Raw genomic sequence first — 27,593 nt, forward strand, 5'->3', positions numbered from 1 at the left:
CATGATCACCGTGAATTGTACTGCCCTGTAGTGGTGACTAAGAGTAACTGCACTATATTTAATATGTTTCCATGATAGACAGTGGGTTAAGTTAACCAGGTCCCTCAGAGAAACAAGTTTATCGGGTGGTTAGTCCGAGGACGCATTTATATGCTCTGTAGTAACTATAACCAACCCCTCTTCCCCCTGCAATATCAAGGCAGACACAATAGCTAAAACACTTCCGGTGAGAACTTTCAAAATAAGACCTAGCTAGCATACAAGCTTTCAAACAATCAACGAATACTGATCACTAATATTACAGCCAAAACGACTTAATTAGTCAAATTAATGAAAGGATTTGAAAGACATTTTTCGAGGAGACAGCTGTCGTCCACAACGGAGCAGTGCGAAAAGCACTGAAAAATAAAAGCGGAAAGAACCCCGGAGGACAAACTGCCTCTACAAACCACAGAAGAAGAAGAAGACCCTCCGCCAATATGAAGGCACCCGGGGCAGCTTCTGCCTTTGATTTTAAAGAATAAGCCGTGTTATGTCTACTGGTGCTGAATCCACTAACTCGACTAAAGTAGATGCGACACCGAATTAATATCTTGGGTGAGACGGCTTTTCTTTTCCACTCGGTGTTTAGCAGGCACGCTGCTGAAGGTGGCTACAAGGCCTCGCGCTGAGATAAAACATGAAGTCATTAGCTCTTTGGTTAACTAACTTTAGCATTAGCCTCCGTTCGCTTTGCACAACAGTTAACGTCAGTCTCTAACATACCGAACAACTGCATCTCACATACACGTATAAGGACGTATGGCACTTAAAACAATAGCATTGTAGTCGTGCAGTTGGCGAGGAACTTTAGCTAACCTTAAGCTAGCATGCACGACTGCTCGCTAGAAGTAACGTGAAGCGCAGAGCAGCTGCACAGACAACAACGGGCCGAGCCGTTTGCATGTGTTTATGTTTTGGATGTGCCGCTACCTATTGGAGAACTAAAACGACAAGGAGCCCAGTCTCTAAACGCCAATCTCCAAAACAGTTGCTAGATTAAAGTGATCTTCTTACTCTCAATTTAGGGTGCTAAAATGTGTGTAGCCCTGCACTCAGCATGAATGAATTCAGAACTGACGGTGTAGTCACACAGCAGAGAAAGTAAGGTGGACCACAGTTTCAGAAATATTGTTTTTAATGTCATTTGATCTGAACCGATTACTGTTTGAAACGTTCTCATTGTTCAGAAGCCGCAGCAAAGATGGCACACTGACTAATTCAATTAGTTAATTAACTCATTATATAAAGACTTTAAGTTTCTGATAAGTCTTACTGTGTGCGTGGTGTATAGTTGTATTGACATTTCACTAAGCATTGTTTGTGATATTTTCCAGTCCTGCAGAATGTCCAAGATCAGGCGGAAGGTAACAGTGGAGAATTCAAAAACCATATCTGATAGCAGCAGCAGCAGCAGCACCACGACCAGCAGCACCAGCAACCCCACTGCCCCCTCCCGCCGGCCCAGTGTGTTCGAAAGACTCGGCCCCAGCACTGGGAGTAATGCTGCTGATGTATGTATAACCTGCAGTCAAAGATCACGGCTGGCCACAAACCTGTGGTCCTGTTGCAGAGTTGTTAGAGATTCAGTACCATTTAGGGACCCATAAGCGGGAGCACCCTTTTTGCGGTCTGATAATATATTTTGTGTGTTATACTGAACTTGATACCCTCTTAGTATCCCTACTGCGATGGCTCATTTTAGTGGGCGGTGCTTTATCTAATCAGGCTCATTCGTTTGTGTTTTTCAGAGTCACTGTAGAAATTGGCTGAAGACCGGTAATTGCAGTTACGGCAACACTTGTCGCTACACACATGGAACTCAGCCACGAGGCAAAGGATTTAGCTTTAGTCGGTAAGATGGCTTGTTTTAGTTGCAATATAATTTAGCAATGAGAATTCGTATTTGATATATTAGGTATATGACTTTCAGGACCCACAATGCTGGTTTTATTGAGTTTCCTTTGTGTTTTTGTGGCCCTGTCTATGTCAAAACAAATGGTTTATCATCTCTAGCACCATATTGTTGACACATTACTTCTGTGTGTTTATGTATGTCTTTATGGAGCAGGTCAGCCGAGAGACCCACAGGTGATCTGCGGGAGAGGATGAAGAATAAAAGACAGGATGCTGACCCAGAAAACCTGAAGCGAGACGTAGACGAGCCCACATCCCCCACACCGAGAGTGAGTTGACATTGTAATAATCTATTGGCAAACGTGTAAATGGTGGCTAATTTATTTTTAAATAAATAAAAGGCCACCACGGACCCTGAATCAAAAGCTGTTTTTTACTTGGAATGTGAAAAAAACACAACCTTTATAAAATAAGAATAAGCACATGAAGCAATGCAACATGTGGGTGTCCTTCTAACATCTTTGTGTGTATCTGTCTACAGAAGAGAGACTCCTCCAGAAGCCGACACAGGGAAAAGGACGATATAAAGATCACAAAGGAGCGGACCCCAGCCAGTGAAGAAGAGCCCACAGAGTGGGAAACCAATCGTGAAGGTTCAAGAACTTGTTTTGTTCAAGTTTAAAGCACAAGTGACCGAATGATTTGTGAAAGTTATGATTTGAAATGAACTCATTAACATTAATATGGCTTTAACTTGACAGATTCTAAGAAATTTTCTTTAGAAGCTTATGTTTGTTTGTTTTTTTACTTTAAGACTCGGATATCGGTGACTACGACTACGAGTTATCCCTGGAGATGAAGCGCCAGAAGATTCAACGTGAGCTGATGAAATTAGAGCAGGAGAACTTGGAAAAGAGAGACGAGATTGTCATCAAGAAAGATGAGACCCCCACCAAAACAAGAGCCACCGCCATGCAGAAGGTAAATAACTAGTTTCTACCTTAGCTTGGGTATTTTTTAAAGTATCTCAACCCCCGGGAAAGCTCACTACCCTTACTGAAGTGGCCACCTGAAGCAGGGAGTCAAGATTTGAATATCAGCCAGTACTGTTATCTCTGTCCCTCAGGCCTCCCCGGAGCAGTTAAGCAATAAAGACTCACCCTCATCCAGGAAGTCCATGGGATCCCCAAAACACAAAAGTGGAACCAAAGGCTCAGGCTCTGGGAAGAAAGAAAAGAAGTTGTCAGTGTCCTCACCTGTTACAGAATCTGTCAGGTAGGTATCTGGGGGTGGGCTTGTTTTTTTTTTTTTTTTTTGAATTGCCAGGATATTTCACAAACTTCTCAGAGTTCAACAGACTACATGCTTTTTAGAGAAAAGTAAAGGCATTTGTCAAGGATGAACTGATTATGTTTTGTGTTCAGATTTACATATATTTCTTTTCATGGATTCCCCGGTTCAACACAAATCAAGACTCCGTTTCACCTTTTTCCAAGCTTAGGTGACATGTAACCCACATATTGAACTCCAAGTGATTTCATTTCTTTTCGTTAATAGTTTTAAGCTATAGCAACATGATAAGTTTAAATAACATTTAACAACATTTTTTTTATTTTAGCTAGTTCTTGTTAAATTAGTGCCAAACAGGAGGGACTGTCCCTAAATTACAGTTTATGGATTATGAGTTGTGTGACCTGCTGACATTATGAAGCATGTGGCAGATTTTTTTCTATCCTCTTCCAACCAGGTCTTCAAAAGGGAGCCACAGTAAGAAGAAAGGACCACGTACCCCCAGTCCTCCTCCCCCAGTACCTCTGGACATTCCTGTGATTGGGAAGAAACACAAAGGCAAGCACAAAAACAAGGAGAAGTCTGTGGAGAAGCAGAAGGACGGGAAAGATCGGGGACGAGATACAGAGAAACACAAAGAGAAGAAGGAAAAACGCAGGTACGGTGTGGACTTATTGCAGGTCAACATTGGATTGTCTAAATAATATCACACAGTATGTAATCACCGTTGTATTAGTGCTCTTGGTGGTCACTTATGCAAAGAAATTCTCTTCAGTTATTGTCAACTTATAATGCTCATAACTGTGCTGTTTATAGGGACCGATCAGACAGTTCCCACAAGGCCAAGCGGTCTGTGACATCAGAGGAGCGTTCTGGTAGTGTGTCATCTCCCTCCAGGGGCACTTCACCCTCAGCCAGGAAGAAATCTACGTCTCCTAAAGCTTCGTCGCATAAGACCTCTGTGTTGGCCTCCCCTCTTCGCAGGTTAGCACATGTGGGCCACTGAGTGAAGCTTTTCTTGCTCGATGCCTTAATAAACTCAGTGAAGGTTCATCATATAATAGTGGACATGGTGTCTGGCAGAAAATAACCATCCTTTGTCACTGCAGGTCTCCTTCTCCTCCGCGCCGCCAGCGCACCCCCACTCCTCCCCGCCACCACTCCCCTTCCTCCCACTCGGGTTCTTCTGCCCAGCGGCACTCTTTGTCTCCTCGTCGCCGTCGCTCGTCCTCTCCCACCTACCACCGGAGCACAGCAGCCCCGGCCTCGGCCTCCTCCCCTCCGAGCTCTCGACGCTCCCGATCACCTCCTGCCTCCCATGACCGATCTGACAGGTCGAGCCCCAGCCGGCGCCACTCCAGGGGCCGCGAGAGGAGCCGTGGTGAAAGAGAGAGGAGCCCGCCTGCCCAGGAGCGCAGACATGAGCGCAGAGATGGTAATGTTCTAGTACTGTATTTGTCAGTTAAATTTTTCATACTTTGGCTTTGGAGGGTTTTATAACTACAGTATGTATTGTCAGACTTCACTGTGATTTTTATTTGTGGTGTCTAAGTCTCATAGTAGTGAGTAAAAATAAAATCATAAATAATGGAGCTTGGGTTATGTTACACATAACCCCAGTCATTCACTTGATCTCTTTAGATGTACATACATATCTCATGCAGAAACAAGCAAATGAAACATCAACCATTTTGACAATCTATCATTTAAAGTTGTATATTAATCAAAAATGGGAAAAAAAAAATTTTTAATATTGTTTTGAGATTTGTACTGTTGGTCTGGCAAAATTTAAAATGTAAAGATGTCACCTTGAGTTCTGGGAACTTGGACCTTTTTTACTGTTTTCATACAGGTTTTTCAGAAAGTAATTTTTTCTCCCACCCCTAAACACATTGCATTCTAACCTCAAAATGACTGGATCTGAATAGAGTCTGGCTCATTTTGCACTGCATTGTTTGGGCTATGATTAGAGATGGACTGATTGCAATTTCCTTTCTTTCTAAGAACTATAATTGACAGCATACAAATATTTTTGTAACTTTTCTTTATTGGAAATCATTTTTTCTTTATTGGGATCCCTGTAAGCACCAGCATGAAGATTATTCTTCCTGGTGTCCATTCAATTGCATGTTCATAATAAAACACTGACAATTAAATAACATTTCTCTAAAACTGCACCAGATTGCAGCACCTTCTAGGGTGTGTGTGTGTGTGTGTGTGTGTGTGTGTGTGTGTATATATATATTATATTTATTGTAGTATAACACGGCTCAGTGTTTCTTACAGAATGACAGTATAACTGCTAATATTTGAAAGAATGTTAGATTACATTATAATATATACATTATCCTATTTGTAGTTGGTTATTTCTTATCTCACCATTATAATTTTACTTAATTCTCCACCTTATTTTAGTGTTTTCTCTCAAACTACTGTAATCTGCTCACCTTGCTTTTCTTTTCATCTGCACCAACAGGTGTTTTTCACTGGTGCTTTACTTGGTCTGTGCTTATAAAATATCAGTCACTGGTCATGTCTGATCAAGCTGACGGTCTCTGAAAGTTCTGGTCACTGGCTGACCGAATTGCTGCATCTCTTGCTATGACTGGAAATGTTGCAATCAATTTGTTTATTCCTTCCAATAGAAGAGGGCAAGAGAGTTACACGTCCCTTCTGGGACCAATACCATATCCTCAGTGTATATTGAGCTTATTGAATTTTAAATCAATAGTTTATCTTTTGTGTCTCTCTTGTAAACAGGAAGCCGCAGTAAGCGAGAGAAGGACAGCATCCGTGACGACCGGGACTATGACTCCGAACTGATCTCATCACGAGACGCTCGCGATGACAGAGAGACTAGAGAGGCCCGTGAGCGACGGGACACTCGCGATCGGGGAAGAGAAACAACCCGAGACTCTCGCGACCACCGGGACAACAGGGACGTAAAGGACTCCAGAGAGAGCAGGACAGAGACGCGCTCCAGTCGGGAGTCACTGGAGATTCGCGAGCGGGAACGAGAAAGGGACCGGGAGAAGGAGAGGGAGAAGGACAGAGATAGGGAGAGGGCTGACACCTACAGGAAGGAGGAACTGGCCCAGGAAGACAGGAGTTATGGAAGAGGTCATGGACGCGATGACGGAGGGAGAGGTGAAGTAAGGACGGAGAACAGGACTGACAGAGCGGAGAGGAACGGACGAGGGAGAGGGCGTGCTAATGAAACATCTGATAAAGGCAAGAACTGACTTGCATTCAGCTTTCAGTTTCATAGTTTATTTGCGACCATGAGAAAAATGTTTACAAGCATCTCGTAAGTCTTTCTATCTTTTTATTTTCTTTCACCAGGGTCTAACAGAAACTCCCGGGGTTCCCAACTAGAAAGCAGCCACGACAACTGGGAGTCACGGAGCAGCTCGGTGCGCGAACGCAGCGCAGAGAGGAGCACCGATCGCAGTGCTGCTGAAAGAAGTTCCGAGAGGGGTTCAGACCGAGATCGCTATGAGAGCGACAGGAGAGGAGAGCCGGCACGAGACTCGTCTTACGACAGGAGAGGAGGGCATGGAGAGCGGGATCGCAGAGACAACCGAGAGAGAGGTAGGGGTCAGGGTTCGCTTTATTTTAAGCCTATACAAAATCCAAACTCTGTCCACATAATGTAAAATTAAATAAAATCTGTTGGGCTAAGCTCTTTAACTTTCTGCTTTCCCAGATCAAAGAGCAGCCTCTCCGAATAGACACCAGGGCAGATCAGAGGAGTCTGAGAGGGAAGAGAGGAGGGAGGAGCGGAGGACAGATAGAGCAGAAGACAGACGAGACGACAGGCCCCGGGAGCGAGACAGGGAGCGGGAGAGGGAGAAAGAGAGGGAGAGGGAAAAGGAGCGAGAGAAGGAGAGGGAGGCCGAGAGGGAGCGGGCAGCCCGGGAGCGGGAACGGGAGAGGGAGAGGGAGCGAGAGAGGGAGAGGGAGCGGGAGCGAGAGAGGGAAAAGGAGCGCGAGGAACGAGAGAGGGAGAGGGAGGAGCGGGAGCGCGAAAGGGAGAGGAAGGAGCGAGAGAGGGAGCGGGAGAGAGAGAGGGAGCAGCGGGAGAGAGAGAGGCAGCGGGAGTGGGAGGAGCGAGAGAGAGGGAGAGAGGAAAGGCGGGAGAGGAGAGACGACGTGAGGGACGACCGGCCCGTCCGAGACACCCGGGACGATCGCAAGACGAGGCATGTATCAGCCTACTCGCATGTTTTTCTTTACCTCCTCTGTTTCTAAATTCTTTTGTAATAATTCTCCTCTTCTTTTAGTCGAAAGAGGTCCAGGGTGGAGAGCAGCCCGAGCCCCCGGACCTCGCCTAAGCGAGCAACGCGGGACCTCAGTCCAGCAGACAGCGACGGCTACAACAGCACGGAAGAGAAAAGTGAGCGCCCGATTGGCCGAGGGCAGGCCAAGCTCCACCCACAGCCCCTCCTCCCCAGCCCAGTGTGTCCGCCTCCATCTGACAGTAGGGAAATTCTATTTGAAAGGACACACCTTCTGTTTAATGGGGAATGCACCTTTTTACATACAACAAACACACTCTTTTATAAAGGGAAACACACTGTTAGTCATTTTTAAGTTTTATTTCTCTTTGGTATAACTTGTCATGTCTTTTGTTTGTATGCATTAAAGTATTGGCTGCCCCTTTTATCGCTAATAAAACAATATCGAAGTGAACAGAAACATAAAGGCATATAATTCTTTAGAACAACGCACACTAAAGTAAAGTGTACATTCTTGTTTATTCCAGTTTAGCCATCGGCAACTTAAATGGCACCTTTTTGTTGAGTTTAAAAGGAGTTCACCCTTTCAGCATTCTGTATCGAGTGTGCTTATGTGACCGTTCTGTGTACATGTGCAGGTGCCGACAAGCATCGTCTGCTGAGCCAGGTGGTGCGGCCCCAGGAGCCCTTGCTGCGTTCTCCACCGAGGGCTGCTCCATCTGAAGACAAGCCCAGTCACTGGAAGGACGAGGAACGCAGAGGAGCCGGGGACAAAAGGGAAGCACGCGGCCGCCTAGAGGACCTGGAGCCCCGCGGGGAACGCAGCAGAGCAGCAGGCGACAGACGAGGAGAGCACCTTGGTACAGACACCCCGTCTGACTCCCGTAGCAGAGGCAGAGAGCAGCGAGAACCCACGCCGCCTCCTCAACCTTCTTCAGCCACCGGCAGCGAAGACAGAGACACGGCTGGCTCCCAGTCCCACGAGGAGGGCAAAAAGAAGACAAAGTCGTGGAGGAAGGGCTTGAAGAAGGTCCGTAAAGAAGAGGAGGTTGGCGGTGGCATCAGCCTGGCTGGTGCGGGCGATCGTTTCAACCCGGAGCCCCCAACTGTCAGTACTACAGATGCAGCTCCACCCTTACACTCCCCCAGGAAAGGAATCAAGAAGAAGGCGCTTGAACGAAAGAGGAAACGGTCACGAGGAGAATCTGATGTGTCTGACGAGGATTCATCAGCCCACCAGCCACATAGCAAGAGGAAGCGAGGTCCCCGGACACCACCACCCTCGATGAGGCCCGATCACCGCGGTACTGGAGGCAACACAGAGCCGTCTCCACTGCCCAAAATGGACAACTTCAGTGACTGGTCAGATGAGGAGGTCACAGAGCGAGGTGGAGGACCGCTGGAAACACAAGCACCCCCGGGTCCTGCTGAGAGGGCTCCTGCTGAGCCTCTTAGGAGAAGTGGTCCCAGGGTGGGCAGGGACAGGGAGCGGTGCAACCCACCTCCCATCGCCCCTCTACTCCCGCAGGAGCCTCCATTGATGCTGCAGACTCTGACTCCGCAGCCCCTCATGTCCCAGCCGCTGCTCCGCAAACCTCCCCCAGAGCAGACGCGCAGCAGCAGCATGGGAAGCAACCAGAGCCGCACGTCATCCAGGCGCCTGCGATCACCATCCAATGAGTCGGCACACCGAGAGGACCCCCAAGGGCCGCGATCCCGCCGGGGCAGGCTGCAGGGCACCAACTCTCGAGACCGGGACAGAGAACGGGAGAGGGTAGCTGAGAGAGAGAGGCCAGTCGTGAGTGAGCCTCCAGGGGCAGAGAGAAAGTCTCGAATTGACCAGTTGAGGAGAGCAGAGCCCAGCCGCAGCACCTCCTCAGGTAGATGAACACTCGTGCACACACATATTGTTGAACATATATTAATATTAACCCAAAACTCTACTTCCAGGATCATGCTCAATTAAAACACCATCCTAACATATATCTATCGCTGTTGCATTACAGACCGGCAGGATTCCCGCAGTCACAGCTCCAGGCGCAGCTCTCCTGACTCTGAAAGGCAGACCACATCCAGGTCCCGCGCCGGCTCCTACGACAGTCGAGAACGGGAGAGAGACAGGGAGCCGTTTGAGCGGGAGAGGGAACGAGACCGAAAGGAGCTTCGGCCTCAGCAGCAGCCGCAACAGCAGCAGCCCCTGCTCCTCCAACAGCCCCTGCAACAACAGAGAGACTGGGAGCCCGAACCTAGGGACTGGCCTAGCAGGGGACGGGAGCCCCTACTGATGCGTCCTGGCCGTGAACCTCTCCCGAGGGAGCGGGATATCAGGGACAGGGAACGCTTACTCCCAGAGGGACTCATCCAGCAGCACGAACGGGAGCGAGAGAGGGAGCGAGAGAGAGACAGTAGAGGTGACCGAGGCGGCGATCGCGAGAGGGAAAGGATGATGATGATGGACCTGCCGCCCCACCCTGACCCCAGGGCTCCAGGACGAGGGGAACTAAGAGGCGAAATGAGAGGAGACCTGCGAGGGGACATGTTGAGACAGGAAAGGGGCGACTATGAGCCTCTGCTGCCAAGAGAAGCCTTCAGCCCTCCAGAGCCGGAGAAACCGAGTAACAGTCACCATCTCATGGGAGATCAAAGGGAGCTGGAGAAGACGGACAGTATTGACGGTAAGAAGATGAATGCGTGAGCGTCACCTAAAAAATAAATAAATAAATAAAAAATCCAACATGTATTTATAGGAACGTGTGTGCTGTGTTTTCAGGGGACGATGATGGGAAAGAAGACGACGGCCAGTCAGTCGCATCTGTTGGAGAGGAGTATGAACCAATCAGTGACGATGAGCTGGATGAAATCCTTGCTGACAGCCAGAAAAAAGAGGATCAGCAAGATGATGACAAAATTACAGGTACCAGGAAATACCTTTTTTTTTTTTTTTTTTTTTTTTTTTTTTTTTTCCCATGGGTAATATCCATAAAGACGATAATATCAAATATTTATTAATGTTGTCCTGACTTTAACTTCTTCTGCTGATTTCTGATGATCTACTATAAGATCAAAAACATTATTTTTAATGAATGATTATGCCGTGTATTCACAGGTCCTCTGGATGTGATTGATGTGGACTGGTCCAGCCTGATGCCCAAACAGAAGCAGGAACCCCGGGCAGCCGGGGCAGCGTTGCTCCGGTTCACACCAGGGGCCGTGCTTCTTAGGGCAGGCATCTCCAAGCGACTTGCTGGGCCTGAGCTCATGGAGCAGGCCAGAGAGGTGTGCAAGTCTGAGCTGGACGACCCCAAAGGTAAGAGTGTTGACGTCATGTCACCATAAAATAAAACTTTGATCACATTTATTTGCACCTTTATTTGATTTTAACAACAGTGCTTGTTCTACTGCTTTCCTTGTTTATGTTTCATTTTATTTTAAATGTAAACATGATTACATTGTTTAAATCTGCAAAACTAGTTATTTTGATCAGTTTATAACGGTAAGGGATTATAATAACGACCATTATTTTGCACTTTTAATGTTCATTATCGAGAACTCTGTTTAGTTTAGTCTGTCTAGTGTGATCTGTGCTTCTAAAACTCTGCAACTGTGTCCTCATAGATACTGACAAGCTGTTTGAGCATGACCTGGGGGCCCTGAATATGGCAGCCCTGAACAGGCGAGTGGAGAGGGCAGGTTTACTGAGCAACCTCGGGCCCTGCTGCAAGGCCCTGTGTGCCCGCAGGGACTTCACCATCCGACGGCAGCTCCTTAAAAATGACAAGGTAGATGTCATCCAATCACTGACAGGACAATAAAAAAGTTTGTATATTTGCTTTCCAAAGGGTCAAACCATTTAAGATGGAACAGCATGATAAATACACATACCCTTTTCGCAAACTTCTCCAAACACAAAACATATTTTCACACATAATTAATTCATAAAATAAAACACCAAACATACCAAGACAGAAGGTTCATATGGTTACATATAACAGGAGTAATCAGGCATAGTGAAGGGATAGCGGCAAATTAAACACTACATGCAAATGTACCTTAAGCTCTCAGACCAATTTAGTCTGTAGAGGCCAGTCCAGAAAGAGGTCCTAAATGTGGGGGAAAACTTAATGGTTAGTCCTTGGGCCAGAAGCATATAGCTTCCATTGCACTCAGAGTTCCACTGAAGAACACATCTTCTTGCACTAAAGAGAAGCAGCAGATTTCTTTACACACTTTGACCCAGAAGTCATTAATAAGAGGGCATTCAAAAATACAGTGGTGATATGAGCTTTCAGTAGTTTTACACTTACTACAGTATTTTGAAAGCAAAGGATTGAAATTGTTACGTTTTACAGGAGTAATATCGAGTATAACATTAAATTGCAACTCCCAAGCTTTTTTGGTAAATAAGGAACCTATAATAATCATCTCTAAACCAATGCAACAGATAACTACAGAGGCATGCAATTTGGTAGTGTTTAATAAGTCGTTTATAGCCGATAGTGATTTTTTTTGCTAAAACAGCCGGGATCATTTGAAAGGGGCACAACAACCGTGAAAGTATATTCATCTTTAAAAGGTTCACTTTTCCTAGGAGAGACAGTGGCAAGGCTTTCCCGCGAGCTAGGTCTTCTCTAATCTTGTAAAATAGGGGCATTAAATTAGCTTTGGACAGGCCAGAGAGGGAGGGGGTAATATGTATACCTAAGTAGATAAAACCTGATGGGACCAACGAAAAGGGTCAGAGCAAGTTGTAGACCATTAGGGTTATTCAGTCTCTGAGTAATTAATATTGTAGGATGCTGCTGTAGAATACTGCAATAACTTTGTGTCAATCTGAGCTATATTCTCTCCAGTGTCTCTGAATGTCATTTTAAATATGTGTATGACAGATGTGTTTAAATCTATTTCTCCTCCTTCAGGGCCTGACCAAGCAGTACCCCGCTATGCCTGTGGTAGACAGCGAGCTGCTGCAGATGAGCATGCGTCTCTTCAGAAGGACCATGGCTGGCCAGGCCTCAGGCCCAGAAAGGTCTGACGGTGGGTCAGTGCCAGGTGCCGAGGTTGCTGCTGCTGGTAGCAGTAGTAAGCTCAGCACAGTCCAGCCTGAGGTGTGTGTGTCCTGAAAGAAATGGGCTTAGTGAGTCAAACACATGAAAGTGAACGCTTCTAAGCCCTTACTACTTCCAGCCCCTAACTCTCCCTGACTCTGTCCCATTGTATTGCATACATTCATTACATACATAGCCTTTTTAGTCATGAGAGGAAATAAAGAAAAACAGCAAAATTGTGAGTCTTGCCCAGTTATGCTTTACATGTTTTTGATGATCTGCAAGTGCTGTGCCATAGACTACTGGACATTCTAGCCTATGGAGGTGTGTAATGAACCGTGTACGAGAAACATAAAACATACCTAAAATGACTTCATGTTTTTTTTTTTTTTTTTTTTGTGCTTTACAATGTTTTAGAGCAGCTTTTTAATTGTCTATTTCACCTGCCTAACCAAGTTCAAATTACTGTTTTGTTTTCATATATTGTGCATTGGTTACTACAACTGTGCATTAAAATGGTTAGATGTTGATTTTTGTAACGGGTCTTTTGCTTTGTATGAAGTGACTGTTTAGCCTTCAAATGTGACACTTGATGTTTTTGTTTACACCATATTACAAAATCTGCAAAGCAAATCTATAGCATTTGCTGCAGCGTGTTACTGACCATCAACACTGAAACATCCTGCAGGGACTTGAATGAACATTTCTCCTGAATAAGCACTGCCAAACTATTCCTTCGTTGAATGTTATTTGTTCTAACTGTTAATCTTTGGAAACATTATTGCTTTTTGCTTGATGTGTTTGTTTTGAATGGTTTGGCAATGTCTCCCTGAAATGAAATGAACTGAAGTAAGCGCAGAGCACACTATATAGACTGCAGTGTACCAGATCTCCAACACTGCCATGTGGAATTCTTCTCCTTAACTTTCACCAGCCCACACCGTCCAAAAAGGAGCCAAAAGGTTCCCAATAGGAAAAGACGGTAGACTGTTAAGATAAAAATGGATGGAAAGATAATTAACTTCCACTTTACATCACATTTCTGTGGTTGACCATCCAGAGTCACAATAAAAAGACTTGTGTACAGGTGGATAAATGGAACCTCTGGGATGTGGTTGTATGAACACTTAGTTCAAGAAGTGACAATTGAAATGAGCAGATTGTGTATGCTGCGAGTGCTTGGACACATTCAATGGACAAACTGGCATCACTGAACAGCTTAAAGACCATAATAAGAATGGGAAAGTGTCTTGTTATCTTAGAGGCCTGGATTCAACATGACACCACCTCACGGCCATGCAACTGTGACTTGAAGTTTAAGTGACATTTCAGACACGGAGAGAGTGGGCTCTGATGTAGCCCGTTATCGTTTAGTCTGACCACAACTCTATGTTGTTGGAAAACACTTTTCCTACTACATATTTATTTTGTCTAAGGTTCAAGGTCAATTTTCAGATGTGCAAGTAATGATATCTAGATTAACGCTGTATTTTTTTACTGTTAAATAAATGTAGAGTGACATTTTTTTTTTATTGTAATGACATTTTGCCAAATAAGAATAACTGTGGCTCTGAAGGAATTCAAATGTAGTGCTAGTTTATCAGGATTATCATATTAAATTACTATAACGAGCTATGAGGACAGCCACTAGATGCAAACTTTTTTGCATTTTGAGGTAAGTGATGAATTTGACATATAACCACAACCAGTTTAGGATTGTGTTGCCTTTTTAAATAAGCTTTTTTATTCTCAAGAATTCAAGTCCTGGGAAGGAAGTGCTACACTTAGTGCATGTTTGGTAAACATGACCCTAAACTTTTGACAAGTCACAATTTTATAATTTGTGCAATGGTGTTAAAATGACAGCTTTCTGAGGTTTGATAACAGGATTAGTGTTAGCTGGTTGAAGACTGTCTCATAAGTCAAACACAAAATAAAAGATCTGTTGTGAATGGTTGAAATGCCTCTTATGTCCTGTTTTTTATACAGTATGGTTTAAATCCCTGCACAGTTATTAATTACTTTTCTTTGTGTATCATACAATTTAAATTGCCCATCTCATAAGCCTAATTCAGAATGACACCACACTCAATGCATCCATATACCATACTATACATATTACTAAACAAAATACACTGATTTACACAGAATAGAGCACTACAGTTTAAATGCTAACCATTCAACATTTATTTCAGTGTCTGATAATTGAAACGTGTGTCATCTTTATCTCAAAATATTTAAAAAGGTACAACAATTATTAAATTCTATTAAATAAACCAGTTGCTCAAAAAATTTTTAATTTTCTATTTCTTTCAGCTCACATGCTGGCAACGTCTGTCCCGAGAGATAACCATACTAGGAACCTTTACTCGTATGTTTGTTGTTGATGAACATAATTTAAAACGGACCGGTTTCCTTTACCCACAATCCTCTGCCTTTGGTCCGTCCTTCCGACTTCCGTCTCAACTGAGAGCCGAGGTGAGCATTTTTTCGGAAATTATATTTCTACAATCTAACGCCATCCTGCGATATTAAACCCTCCGTTGGCTACAAATTTCATCTACATGTACATATTAATGCTTTATAGTCTTGTATATGAGGTTTTTGATGTGGCTGATAATATTTAAAAGACAATTATAACGCGACGAATGGTAACGTTAGCATTAACTCGGCCGGAGTGGCGTCAGGTTGCCTGGCTGCTCATTTTCTCTGCATTAAAAATACTGCTAAATTATTTTTAGCGTAAAGCACTTGCACTTGTTTAAGAATCTGTTTTAACAAATGTGCTATTAAATTAGACTAGCCTGCATGTTTAGCTCGCGCTAACGAAATGTTAAATCAAGTAAGTTTCATGCTAACTGTAGACGTTACATTAATTTATCGAACATTTCTGGTTAAAGCATACATCAAAACAAATCTCATCAACATAGCTAAGCTGATGGCGCTGTCCAAACTGCGTTATTTATTTTAATCTTTTATTTTTTGTCGTTTCTAGATGGCCCCAACCAAGAAAGGAGAGAAAAAGAAGGGGCGTTCAGCCATCAATGAGGTTGTGACCAGAGAGTACACCATCAATGTGCACAAGCGCATCCATGGAATGTGAGTATTACAAGGGCCTGGAAATGCTTGATTCTGGGACATTAATGCACAACGTAGGCTGCCTGTTGACTGATATCCAGTTATATCTGCTACTTGCCAGTTAAATTAATCCAAAATATAAAATTTTATTAACTTCAGATACAGTGAAATGATAAAAGTACAAACTTTTGTGCAAAAAAGTGATGGCAGAAAGTGTTTGATAAATGACAATAATTATCAGTATAGAAATTATACGTGATTAATGGCTTTGTTGTCTTGCAGAGGTTTCAAGAAGAGGGCTCCACGCGCCATCAAGGAGATCCGCAAGTTTGCCGTGAAGGAGATGGGAACTCCTGATGTCCGCATTGACACTCGCCTCAACAAGGCGGTGTGGAGCAAGGGTGTCAGGTGAGATGATACACAATTAATACGGAATATCTGAGCACAAACATACTGCTAACTTGGACTGATGTATTAAGTCCTAATAATCTCTGATAGTCATGACTGTAAAAAAATATATATCTATATCTCTGAAGTAATCTACTGTCACTGCACATTGTTCTGCTTGTTCTGTATGTATGGAGAAGGGAAAGGGCAAAGTTTTTGTTGGATTTCTGTTAAATGGCATATAGCTAAATGTGTATTGCATTGATCACTTTAAGGCACTGCACCCTTAAAGTGGCTGTAGTTAATGACTGACTGCCACCAGCTTTAATTTAAGAAGTTTGTTTGGGTTGTATCAATGTTTGTGCAACTTGAAGCTTCTACAGGTAGTCTTAAGCTTGATGAGGGGTACGGGGCTACGCAGAGGCTATGCAGTGTCATGACATGAAACTGTTGAAATTGACTGCTCTGTCAGCTCAGGCATGAAGGGTCTTCTGTACATGCGCTGGTTGAGGATTCCCAGACAGATGTGTAGAAACTGAACATACGCTGCTATGCTTCATGAATACACAAGTTGGTTGGAGGACTTGGTGACAAATCCTTTACTTTATTAGAGAGGTGTTACAGACATGTTTTTCACATTCAGTTCTGTCAGCGAGGTGGGGGGGGAAGAGACTGCAGGATGTAAGAAACATGGCATTCCCGGATTTCTGTCTGTATTGGAAAACCTCATTTCCAAATGACAGAATTTTCAGAATGTAGATTTTCAGCTTACCTTGACGTTCTCAGCATCAGAATGTGGTTTTGTTCACCAGGTGGGGCAGGGTGTTTGCATTCTGAGACTGCTCTGGTTAACACCAAATCACTCTCATGTCACAAGGCCTTTAACGTTCGGTTCTCAAAGCACTCTTGCACTCCAACATGTACATGAAATTGGACTCGTGGCACATCTGCGGGCCAATGTACAGTTGCAGCAACATATCAAATGTCTTGCATTTAGTAAAGATGGTAACCATCAAGTTGTCATGTGTTGTGCAGGAACGTGCCGTACAGGATACGCGTGCGGCTGTCCAGGAAGCGTAACGAAGACGAGGACTCTCCCAACAAACTGTACACCCTGGTCACATATGTTCCTGTCACCACATGCAAAGGTAAGTATCCTGCTAGCTGACGTTGTCGTTCACTTACTGAAGCATCAGACATTTGATTCAATGTTTTTCTTCTTTTTCCAACAGGTCTGCAGACAGTCAATGTTGATGAAAACTAAATTTGTCCCCTCTGAGAGTGGAATAAATGAGTAAAAAGGACCTCTTGTCTTGTGTCTTTATTTCTTTTCTACACTGAATGTTTTATTAGGAAATTAAAAGGAAAAACCTGAATAAAGAATGAGTACTTTAAAAATACCTATGCAAGTAAAATAACTGATTTTTAAAACAATACTAAAAGTACACAAAAGAGGAGGACCTAACAAGTTTCTCCCTGTATTAGATTATGGGAATACTGTGAGCACAACTAGATTTTATATCTAAATGAGTTCCAGTGTCATCGTTCCACAAGAGAACCAGTTAAAAGTATAATCTACAAGTTCATTGTACTGTGCGCCAGAAGAAACAATGACTGATGAAAGTAGCATTTCTCTGACTTAACCCTGAATGTAAAACTTCTCATGAACTGCCTTTGGTTTGAATCAGTGTTTCCTTTTGCCTGTATGTCTGTAGGACACCAGACTATTGTGAAGCAGGTAATGTTTTCTTGGACACATCAAAAGACTGGTAGACATACTTGGACTTGATTCTGATTAGCTCCCTTACCTTAATAATCAACTAAATCCTTCCAGTCAGCCCTTTGCAGAATTTGAAGTAAATCTTTGAGCAATTTAAACTCGGAAAAACTGTTCTTGATGTCGACCAGAGTTATGTGAATTGAGAATCTAATCTTCATAATCATTTAATGGATCCATTTTTCAGCCCAGTGTTTACAAATCATCATAGACTTCTTACATTGAATCATGAAAACTGAAGCGCCCTGTTAAAACCTAAAGCTTTAAAATGTGTTTGAGCTTCTTTGCACATTTGGCACTAAGAGCTTCCCAAATTATTCAACACATCCAAGCCGATGAGCCCACATCTATGTGTTAGGCCAGGATGGAATATTTTAAATAAATGGAGTATAACGCAGACTGTTGTCTGTATGTGGGCTGCTCGGTTCAAAGCCACTGACATAGCACGTTGTAATTTATTTTCCATCAATATAAACTTAGCTTCAAATTGACTTACAGCCGTAGTGATGTCTGGGAATGTTTCTGATTCTATACATCTTTTGTTGTGTCTGGCTATGTTTGTTTTTCTTTCTATCTGTTGTGATCTCCAAAAGATTTCCTGATTAAATAAAGGTTGTGTATATAAATAAGGGAACAACTTGGGGAGGAATGGTTTTTGTTCCTCCAGTAGAGTTCAACAAACTTGGCAGGGAGCCCTGAAGCTCTTCTGGAGGCTCATAGTGGCCTGACTCAATACTGAGACACTTCATGCTGCTGTCTTCAACAGTAATATTAACCCTTAACTTAAAAAACAAATAATTTTACAGTGAAGAGTATTGTTTCAGGGATGAAACAGACCATGTCCCCTTCTACAGTAAAGGTACATTGTTTCAGCCTTAGTATGTCTTCTTGAACAGTCAGTCCTATCTTGGCAGTTAGGACACAATACACACAGCTTGTTTTAATTAAAAAATTTTAACACAAACGGGATGGTAGAACAAAAGTGCTTGGCCAGGTCTTTAAGATCAGAGATGGACAGTACAGTATACCGTTTTGGCACAGATGCTCATTCAGATGTACAAGCAGAGATGAATCTTATTAAAATTTAAACTGGATGTGCTGGCTGTTGAAATAAGTTACTATCATGGTTGCATAATGAAAGGACCGCATTTAATCCATTATTAAGCACATTATGTAATAGTAAATAAATGACTGACGTTATGTGCTATTCAAATGGCTTTGAACAGCACAATCCACATACAAACAGCACTGAGCTGTATATTATTCATTTGAAATATTACATCCCAAATTGACTGAGCGTGGGCCTTTATACGGCCAGATCAGCATCACTTTATTAGACTGGATCAAGTCCACAGCTTCCCCCGGCTGGGGAAATGTAACGTAAATGAAGATGGATGTCAGCAGTATGTCGCCGCTAGTGGGAGCTACTTATCTGCTAGCAGTCGGATGTTGTGAAGAACAAGCTATGGCATCGTCCAACATTTTATCCAGAGTTTGTGCGTGTGTTGCTGTAACTCAGCAAGAGGGTAAGACACGAGGCTGCTCTGGTGCCGTACCGGTCTTGACTTATTGCATTAACCTCGAAGAGAAAGACTAGCATGGTTCAGTGTGCTTCATGTCTCACCGCTGTCTGGGATGGACAGGTGTGGCTAGCTGCTGGGCTAACTAACTGACCAGCTAACTTAGCTAGCATAAATGCAGTTAACTAACGGTAGCAAACGTTACTGTATTCGGATACTAACGTCAGTCGTTGGTGCATATATGTGTATGTGTGTGTATATATATATATATATATATATATATATATATATGATATTCATATTCGCCAACTGAAAGCAGAAACGCTAGCTAGCTCTTTATGCATTCAGTAGCTAATGAAGTAACATCCCCAGCTAACGTTAACTCTCATAACTTGTCACTCGGCTAACGTTAGAGTAAGGCGTAATCTTTGTTTTGGGGATATAGCTCGTTTATAACAACACATTAGTATTAGGATTAGTGTTGCAACAGATGTTTAAGCTAACAGCTAAGTTAGCTAGTCTAGTCCAGCCTTCAATCAGCTGTCTGTGTGTCTGTGTGTGCAGGTGGGAGCGCCGCTTAGTGTTTCCATGGACGTCGGCTGATGGGCGAAGCGATGCGGCACCACTGGCTGCTCCTTGGGGCTTGCGGCTGGGTGCTGCTCATCCTAATGTTCGTCAGCAAGTTCATCAGCTTCAGAGCTATAGATGGTAACCTTTCGTTTCTTCTATGGGGATACTACATACAGTCAATTATATGTGATGTAAATGTGATACGCCTTCTATGTATTTTCAGACTACGGAGAGAGGTTTAGTGGTCAGAGTTCAGGCACTGTGCCAGGCACCAAAGTGGCTAAACACAATCTTGTTTCCAGCCCAGACAAACCAGTTCCACAGCCATCTGATCCGGTGACTGTGCAGGTAATTACTAATTGTACCACTGAGTTAATTTAAAACAAAGTAAACTACTTTTCTGCTCTGCAGTTACTCACATTTGTGCTGTATGTGTGTCTCAGCCCTCAGCTGTACCTACAGATGCAGATTGGCAGGCAGTCTCTGAGAGGCGAATCGAGTTGCTCTCCACTGTGTGTAAGAACAGCAGCCTCAGGAATTTGACTCATGTCTCCATCAGCAAGTTTGTTCTGGACCGCATCTTTGTGTGTGACAAACACAAGATCTTGTTCTGCCAGACGCCTAAAGTGGGCAACACACAATGGAAAAAGGTCCTCATTGTGCTCAATGGTAAGCATGGGTTTGGATGAAGGTCATAACAATGCCCATGTTTACTATAATGATAAGGAATGACTGATAAATACCATTTGTGGTTGTCAGCTGCACACACACGGGCAAAGCATGACCACAATGGCAGCAATCTCCTAGAAATTAAACATATGTGCCCTGTGATGACCTTTTGTTGTTAACATTGTCAGGAGCATTCTCCACTGTGGAGGAGATCCCAGAAAACCTTGTTCATGATCATGAGAAGAACGGCCTGCCCCGCCTCTCATCACTCACACCGCAGGAAATTACTCACAGGTTAGTTAAGAGTTACTGTGATCCTTGTGGATGATCATACGTCAACTTTTAGCTTAGTTGATGCTACTTTGTGATCCATTGCAAAGCATGGCAAGTATTTGTTAGCCAGCAAGAATGCAGAAATGCCTGCTGTGACAGTGCAACCAACCAACCAATCAATGAAATGTACGTAATTTATTTATTATTTTAACCATAATAAAGTGTGCAATACACACTTTGCTATTTTTTTTCCCCACACTTTTTACTATGCATATTCTGTATGTGTGAGCTGCATGTGTGTAAATATTAGATGGGTGGATTTGTTTTTATTTATGTATGGTTTTTGAGCAATGATTCAGGAAGTGCGCCTGAATCTCTTTGTATGTTTCATGCAATGACAATAAAAGACATTTCAAATTTCCATCCTTAATAACTCTTTTCTAATAAACCCATATATGCCTCAACAGATTAAACACTTACTTCAAGTTTTTCATCGTGAGAGATCCCTTTGAGCGCCTGATTTCTGCCTTCAAGGATAAGTTTGTGAAGAACCCCCGCTTTGAGCCTTGGTACAAGCATGACATCGCTCCGGCCATCATTCGTAAGTACCGCAAGAGCCACCGGGACAACGACCTTGCCGCCTCTGGCCTGCACTTTGAGGACTTTGTCCGTTACTTGGGGGATGTGGAAGGCCGTCGCCGAGTGGACCGGCAGTTTGGTGAGCACATTATTCACTGGGTGACTTATGCAGACTTGTGCGCACCATGTGAAATACACTACAGTGTGGTGGGCCACCACGAGACACTGGAGAAAGACGCCCCATACATCCTCAAAGCAGCAGGCATTGACCAGCTGGTGTCCTATCCAGCTATTCCTCCAGGCATCACACGCTACAACAGGACCAAGGTGGAGCACTACTTCTCAGGCATCAGCAAGAGGGACATCAGACGTCTATACACACGCTACCAGGGTGACTTCCACCTATTTGGTTACCCAAGCCCAGACTTTCTAATGAACTGAAATGATTACCAATAACTAAAAGACATGTTTTCTTATAAAATCCTTACTGAGGACACAGGTGCATCATAGCGGACTGTGTGCCATCAAACTGGCAGACCTAACGGGCTCAAATGCAGTAGATTGCACACTGTAATATCTTTGTTCTGACCACTTGTGTTGGAATAACTGACAGGTTACTATGTTGGCTGTATTTGCAATGACTGAAAAGTGTTGCCTAATCATATATTTAACAGTGTTTTTTTATGGAAAGAGTAGTTTTCTGGAAACCTGTAGTGTCACAGTACAGTGAAGGAAGAAAGATGGTGTTGCTGCAAAAGATGGGACGTGAGTACAGGCAACACCGTCACAGTCAGCAGCGATAAAAGGTGTGTGTGTGTGTGTGTGTGTGTGTGTGTGTGTGTGTCTCTCACAATATACAGATCAGGTACAGGTCAAATGGAGAACACATTTGTTATCTTATATTTAATGTTTATGACTGAATTGTCCTCGTTTATCAAAGAGGTGTACTATGTAATGCCAGGGATACAGGCCCGTTACCCTGTAATGTAGCCGTTATACTGCACTGTATGAATCGCCTGTATCAATGATTCAACCTGTCAAGGAAGGTTACAGGCAATGCTATGCGTTTATTACATGTGGTGTCTTTTCTGTACTTCTTGCTGTCATGCTAGATGTAGGCAAAGACGGTCTGTATCAGGGATGCTAACATTTTTGGACAAGGAAAGTGAACTCAAAGATACAATACCAACTGATTGGACGTTGATATTTTTCATTGTTTTTATTAGCAAATCAGTATTAACTTTAAAAAAAATAATTGAACCTTGATTTTTGCAAGCTGTATTATATCTCTGTAAGATAGTGAATTACCCTACAACTATCATGAAATAGCATCAAAATGGTAACAAAATGACTTTAGTCCTGCCCTGATCCATATTGTAGCCATTGTTCTAGCTGTTCTGCCTTTTCTAGAACTGACAAAGGAATCAAATTGCTTTTGACTCCATTTATTCAGCTGTCAACTGCACTGGGACATTGAAGGAAATTGGCACAGAGTCATTTTTCTATCAGAAATGTATATATGTTTAAATGTTCACATGACTTGCAACTCAACATTTGTATTACATGTTGCTATTTATAATATTATTAACCTGCTGACTGGTTGGGCACAAAAAGTGTTGCCTGCCACCAGCAACTTGGTGACCTTTAGGAAAGGTGGTCATAATACAAAGACAACGCTAGTTAGCAATAAAGTTCCATGTGGAATTAAAAGGTGGTCTTTCTTTGCCACTTTCACACCTTGGCAGGAGCTCACGTGTCAATTATTACTTATTTTAAATGCTGAATTCCAGGTGATGAGAACGTAGTTTAAACAAATTCTCCTGCACATCCTGAACTATGTAAGTTGTTGGTTCATACTTCTGTATGTGGTCACCATAAACATGTCCTTTGTGTATGTTCCTGCAGTAATATCAAATATCCACATGGTGGCAGTAAGTCATTTAAAGTTTGACTGCTTAGTTAAGAAGCCACAAACCCTGTTGAACCCTTGACTATTTGTCACCACACAGGACTGTTGCAATTGCCATTTGAACCACATGAATAAGGGCAAAACAATGACTTCATAGCCGTATGTCGGCATCAAACATTTCAAGACAGTGGAAGGTGGGACAGGATTTACATTATCAGTGTCAGCTGTACAAACTTACCTTATGGCGGAAGGATTTAAGTAGATTTAAGGAGCTGTTAGTTGAGTGTTGGAGTGAGTAAATAAGTTTAAGGCTTTCAGCTTGCATGATGTGTATGTGTGTGTGTCTCCCCACTGCCAGGGTACATCTCTCATCCTGTCTGACTGGTTTGTCCTGCCCTGTTGTTTGACTGTTGAGTCGAAGTTTGTTTAACCACAAGATTATCTTGGCCTGTATGAAAGTTTCTTTGTGGTGTTATGATAAATAACTGAAACTCTGCAGCTGAACAGTTTCCCTCCCTGCAGTGGACTGGCTTGTGCTCCTATTAAGACACTGCGTCCCATATTGATGTTGTTAGTAAAGACCCAGGCTTGTGAAATACTGCGCAGTGCCAATGGATTTCAAAACATCCTATCTTTATGTGATTACTCCATAATGTAGTGTGTAGCTATACACACACCACATTCAATTATGTCATGCCTTAAGAGTATGGTAAGATAGTGCAGAGCAGAAATTAACCTAGATCAGTGAGGTGACTGCGTAGCAATGGAGCACCTTTGGGTGCACTGCTGACAGGCCTTTAAGAATTCAGCATCCTACACATTGATTTGGAGGCTGCAACTCGGGCTGATTATGGAGTGAGCTCTAACCAATTTCTTATTATTAAGGGGGTAATTATCAAAAATCTTCAGAGAGAGTGACCCAGCTAAATAATGCTGGCAAAACATCAGCGACAAAATTATTTAACTTTTAGAAGAGTGCGAATAGTGAAACATCTCATTTTAAAATCCAGTATTGAGACTGATGATGAAATTAGGTCATTGATTTTATTTTATTTATTTTTATCATGTCCCATGGTGCTCCCTAGTCCCCACTTTGGGAACCACTGTACCAACATTACCCAGCATCATTTGAGATTGCTCACTTGCCACACCCATGATTACCAGAATTGACACCGAAGTCGAACGTGCGCATGTCCATGAGGATGCTTTACGGGTCGGTGGGGGGTCCTTTCCTGCCTGCCTCTATTTATCTTACCTGCCACGCTGCTTGTGTGAATATTACATTAACATGCAGGCTGGTGGCAAGGTGAGTCTGTGTGGAGAGTAGCCTACTTTACAGATAATCTCGCTATCCATGCTTGATGGATTGAAACCCAGCCCTTTTCTTTCTATGTGAAGCCGACCGGCTTCCTGTGTTTGTGCCGTTCTCAATCAAAGATGCGTCAAGTCAGACAGGAGCAGGCAGGACAACAGCGGAAATGAGGCAGTTTTACTTTTAACATAAAATATTTTTTGAAGGAAATTTTGACTTGTAGGATCAAAAATTTGTCATAATATAATCAACAAATGATTTATGATACTTGGATTAAAAACACCACTGTTTCTTGGCAAAAGGAGCAAATCAGTGAATGTTTTTTAATGGTCATCTTAAGACGAACATTAAACACCCTGTTGGGGTGCAGGGTGGGGCACAGTTTAACATCTTAAGACTACAAAAAATAACACGTTAATGTGTCACATTTGTACTCTCAAAATAGCAGAAAAAGAGTGTGTTAACATGTCACAGTTTAACGTCTTAAGATGACGTAGCGGGTTGTCCATTTTGGGTACTACCACTTCATAAGCTTCTGAAGGGAAACCCTATACAATAACTGCAAGAACAGCAATAATTCCCCACTCAACCTACCTTGTATGACTTAAGTTGGGCTTAAGAAATAATATTGATTAATTTATGGAAAGTGATATGGTTGCTTATTGAATTAAAATCACCTTCTGGCTGTCCAGTTTATTGAAATAATTAAGCGATATATAAAATTACCAGCTGGAACATTAAAGTAATGTTTATACATTAATGCACCATGTACGTACTTTTACTTTAATATAATTCTGAATGCAGTTTTCTTTCTAATAGAGTACGTTCATTCTGAAGTATTACTACCTTTATTTAAGTCAAGTATGTACTTCCTCCACCACTGGTAAATGTAAGCACACTTTGATAAGACATATGGCCTTATTTGAAAAAGAACAATCGCTATATTTTATTAATTCACATTTGATTTCTGTTTTAATGTAATCATAGGTATCACAGTGTTTTTGGTCAACAACAATGGAAAAAATAGTGAGGCTTTTATGTTGAAACTCTTGGGCAGAAGTGTGAGTTTTCCGTCTAGCTTGCCTCCCTGTGGCTCAATCTGGGAGAGAGCGGACAGGGACCCCGCTGCTGCCACCTCAACATGGAGTAGCGAGATCCCAGCCTTTGCTGCAAAGAAGCAGATCCCGTAGAGAGGAATACGCGACGGCCTCTGCTTGATCTATCCGTCGAAGTCCCCGCAAATGCTCCAGCAGTGGCTGTTTTTCGTAAACGCAAAGGAAAGCTCGGCTTTTATTTGAAAGATGGCGAACGACTCTCCAGCTAAAAGTCTAGTAGACATAGACTTGGCTTCATTGCGGGTGAGTGCAGCCGAACACATATTTTTGTTGTTGTTTTGCGATGTTATATTTCACCTTGCTCGATAAAACACACGTCCCTCAGTGTTACTAACATTGGCAAGTTTGAGCCTGTTTTCCTGTGCCTTCTTGTTTGAGATGAAGTCATGAAAATGACCGCTGAGCCATAGCGAGGTGTTGCCAGTGTCTGGTTTTCCTTTGTTCGAGATGCATTTGGCATGTAGGGTAAACCAGGGCGCAACAGCTGGCTCACAGAGGACAATGTTGTCTATAAAAGAAATATATTAACATTGCTATTTATTCACACTGAATCGCCTTTCTGTCTTTTTCCCTTTCAGGATCCAGCTGGAATATTTGAATTGGTGGAGGTAGTTGGAAATGGCACCTATGGACAAGTATACAAGGTTGGTTGGAGGCGCAGTGCATGGCCTGTCCTGTTTTCACAGTGCACGCTCAGGAAAGACAATGTTTCCCCCACCTCCTTATCAAGTCTGGGAACAATGTAGCTGACATTAAAAAGACGTGTCAGATGTTGCTACCAGACCACACCACTGATGATTCAGTTGATAAAAGCACAGGGATGTAATGTTTCCAGTAATGGTGGCTTGTGTTGGTATCAGTCAGATTAGAGCCTGGTGTTTGCATTGATTGTTCATCTGAAAGGTGTGTGTTTGTGTGTGTGTAAAGAGTGAATCAGTCTACCGTCTGATGCATCATCTATCTTGCATCACCTGCCTTACTGAAAAGTAGGTGAGGAGGCAAGGATGGAGAAACAGTTTCTGTCATAAGACCGCTCCCGCTGGTCTCTGTCTGCAGGCCATTCTTTTCTTTTAAACGTTTCTTAACAACAAAACCAACATTTATATCCTGTTTAAATCAGGACTTTTCCAGTTCACTGGATGGGAATCCCACTCTCTGGGCCATCTGCTCTTGGTGTCACATTTCTCTGCTGAAAATGAACATTGCGGCTGTTGAAAGACATTGCCAAGGAGGGAGAGAGGGACAGCGAGCGCTGTCAAAGATGTGGTCGAACAGTTTGATGGAGGGATGGCCTTGGATTGGAGAGGCATCCTCCATAGACTGTTGTTTTAATGGGCCTCCTTGTGTTATTGCTGCAGCTAGCTAGTCACTGGAGGCTCCATTTTGTTGCCCACTGCTTAATGACATTTAACCACACACCTATATGTTAAGTAGGCATCTAGTTTGCTAGGCACAGACTGTTAATAGGCAAGTACTTGCAGGCTAGCAAAAAAACCCCATCAATTTGCTTGTGCACTAAGCAGCAAGCTAAGCTGAGTATTTAATTCTGACAGCCAACAGTGTTCCAGTGACCTGCATTCAATCCCCCAGTGCTGTGAACTTCCAGGATCTCCCCCACCTCAACTGACAGAGTGAATCCATCTGTGTGCAATGTGCCCACCTTAAATCAGCCCTGTGTCATTAGGAAGTGTGATGCTTGCATGCTATCTTCCCACCAGATGGGTTTGATCCGGGCCTATGGGACGGAGAATTACTGCTTCTCCCTCTTTTTTGTCACCATAATCTCTCCCTCCATTCACTGTCCAATGCTAATTCTATTTGCGAGTGCTGCTGTGTGGGAATGGAGCTCGTACAAGAGAGGGCTGTCAGATTAGCCCGCAGTTGGCACGAAGACACGGTCGTAGCAGCCTGGAAGAGATGAGCCAAGCTGTGTAA

The 27,593-nt window shown here is 43.2% G+C and overlaps 4 protein-coding genes across 13 annotated transcripts in view; all 4 read left to right on the plus strand.

Annotated features, from left to right (window-relative positions):
- Positions 1–439: 439 nt before the first annotated feature.
- zc3h13 (zinc finger CCCH-type containing 13) lies at positions 440–13,995 on the plus strand. The gene is made up of 20 exons (XM_038719159.1): positions 440–597; positions 1,377–1,553; positions 1,791–1,894; positions 2,111–2,225; positions 2,438–2,549; positions 2,711–2,877; positions 3,023–3,171; positions 3,644–3,844; positions 4,003–4,170; positions 4,296–4,621; positions 5,947–6,417; positions 6,529–6,777; positions 6,893–7,388; positions 7,470–7,582; positions 8,063–9,304; positions 9,431–10,099; positions 10,195–10,338; positions 10,531–10,731; positions 11,040–11,203; positions 12,341–13,995. The coding sequence occupies exons 2-20, from the start codon at positions 1,386–1,388 to the stop codon at positions 12,542–12,544; spliced, it is 5,463 nt and encodes a 1,820-aa protein (XP_038575087.1). The 5' UTR covers positions 440–597; positions 1,377–1,385; the 3' UTR covers positions 12,545–13,995.
- Positions 13,996–14,852: 857 nt separating this feature from the next.
- rpl31 (ribosomal protein L31) lies at positions 14,853–17,238 on the plus strand. Its single transcript, XM_038719171.1, has 5 exons — positions 14,853–14,947; positions 15,465–15,568; positions 15,830–15,955; positions 16,970–17,082; positions 17,167–17,238. The coding sequence occupies exons 2-5, from the start codon at positions 15,465–15,467 to the stop codon at positions 17,196–17,198; spliced, it is 375 nt and encodes a 124-aa protein (XP_038575099.1). The 5' UTR covers positions 14,853–14,947; the 3' UTR covers positions 17,199–17,238.
- Positions 17,239–19,082: 1,844 nt separating this feature from the next.
- chst10 (carbohydrate sulfotransferase 10) lies at positions 19,083–23,032 on the plus strand. Its single transcript, XM_038719183.1, has 6 exons — positions 19,083–19,237; positions 19,796–19,939; positions 20,025–20,149; positions 20,245–20,470; positions 20,659–20,764; positions 21,211–23,032. Exons 2-6 carry the CDS (start codon positions 19,834–19,836, stop codon positions 21,761–21,763), a joined length of 1,116 nt encoding a protein of 371 aa, XP_038575111.1. The 5' UTR covers positions 19,083–19,237; positions 19,796–19,833; the 3' UTR covers positions 21,764–23,032.
- Positions 23,033–25,628: 2,596 nt separating this feature from the next.
- The window catches only part of LOC119902815 (mitogen-activated protein kinase kinase kinase kinase 4-like), a 38,218-nt gene continuing 36,253 nt past the window's right edge, over positions 25,629–27,593 (plus strand). For all 10 annotated transcript variants that reach the window (XM_038719186.1, XM_038719190.1, XM_038719199.1 and 7 more), the window contains exons 1-2: positions 25,629–25,901; positions 26,237–26,302. In XM_038719186.1, coding sequence (XP_038575114.1) covers positions 25,845–25,901; positions 26,237–26,302 — 123 coding nt within the window. In that variant the 5' untranslated portion in view covers positions 25,629–25,844. The remainder of the gene's footprint in view (positions 25,902–26,236; positions 26,303–27,593) is intronic.

The sequence above is a fragment of the Micropterus salmoides genome, unplaced genomic scaffold (genome assembly GCF_014851395.1).
Source record: "Micropterus salmoides isolate LMB-PRFRI ecotype aquatic unplaced genomic scaffold, ASM1485139v1 Ms_hic_scaffold_1, whole genome shotgun sequence".
In the NCBI taxonomy this organism is placed as follows: Eukaryota; Metazoa; Chordata; class Actinopteri; order Centrarchiformes; family Centrarchidae; genus Micropterus; species Micropterus salmoides.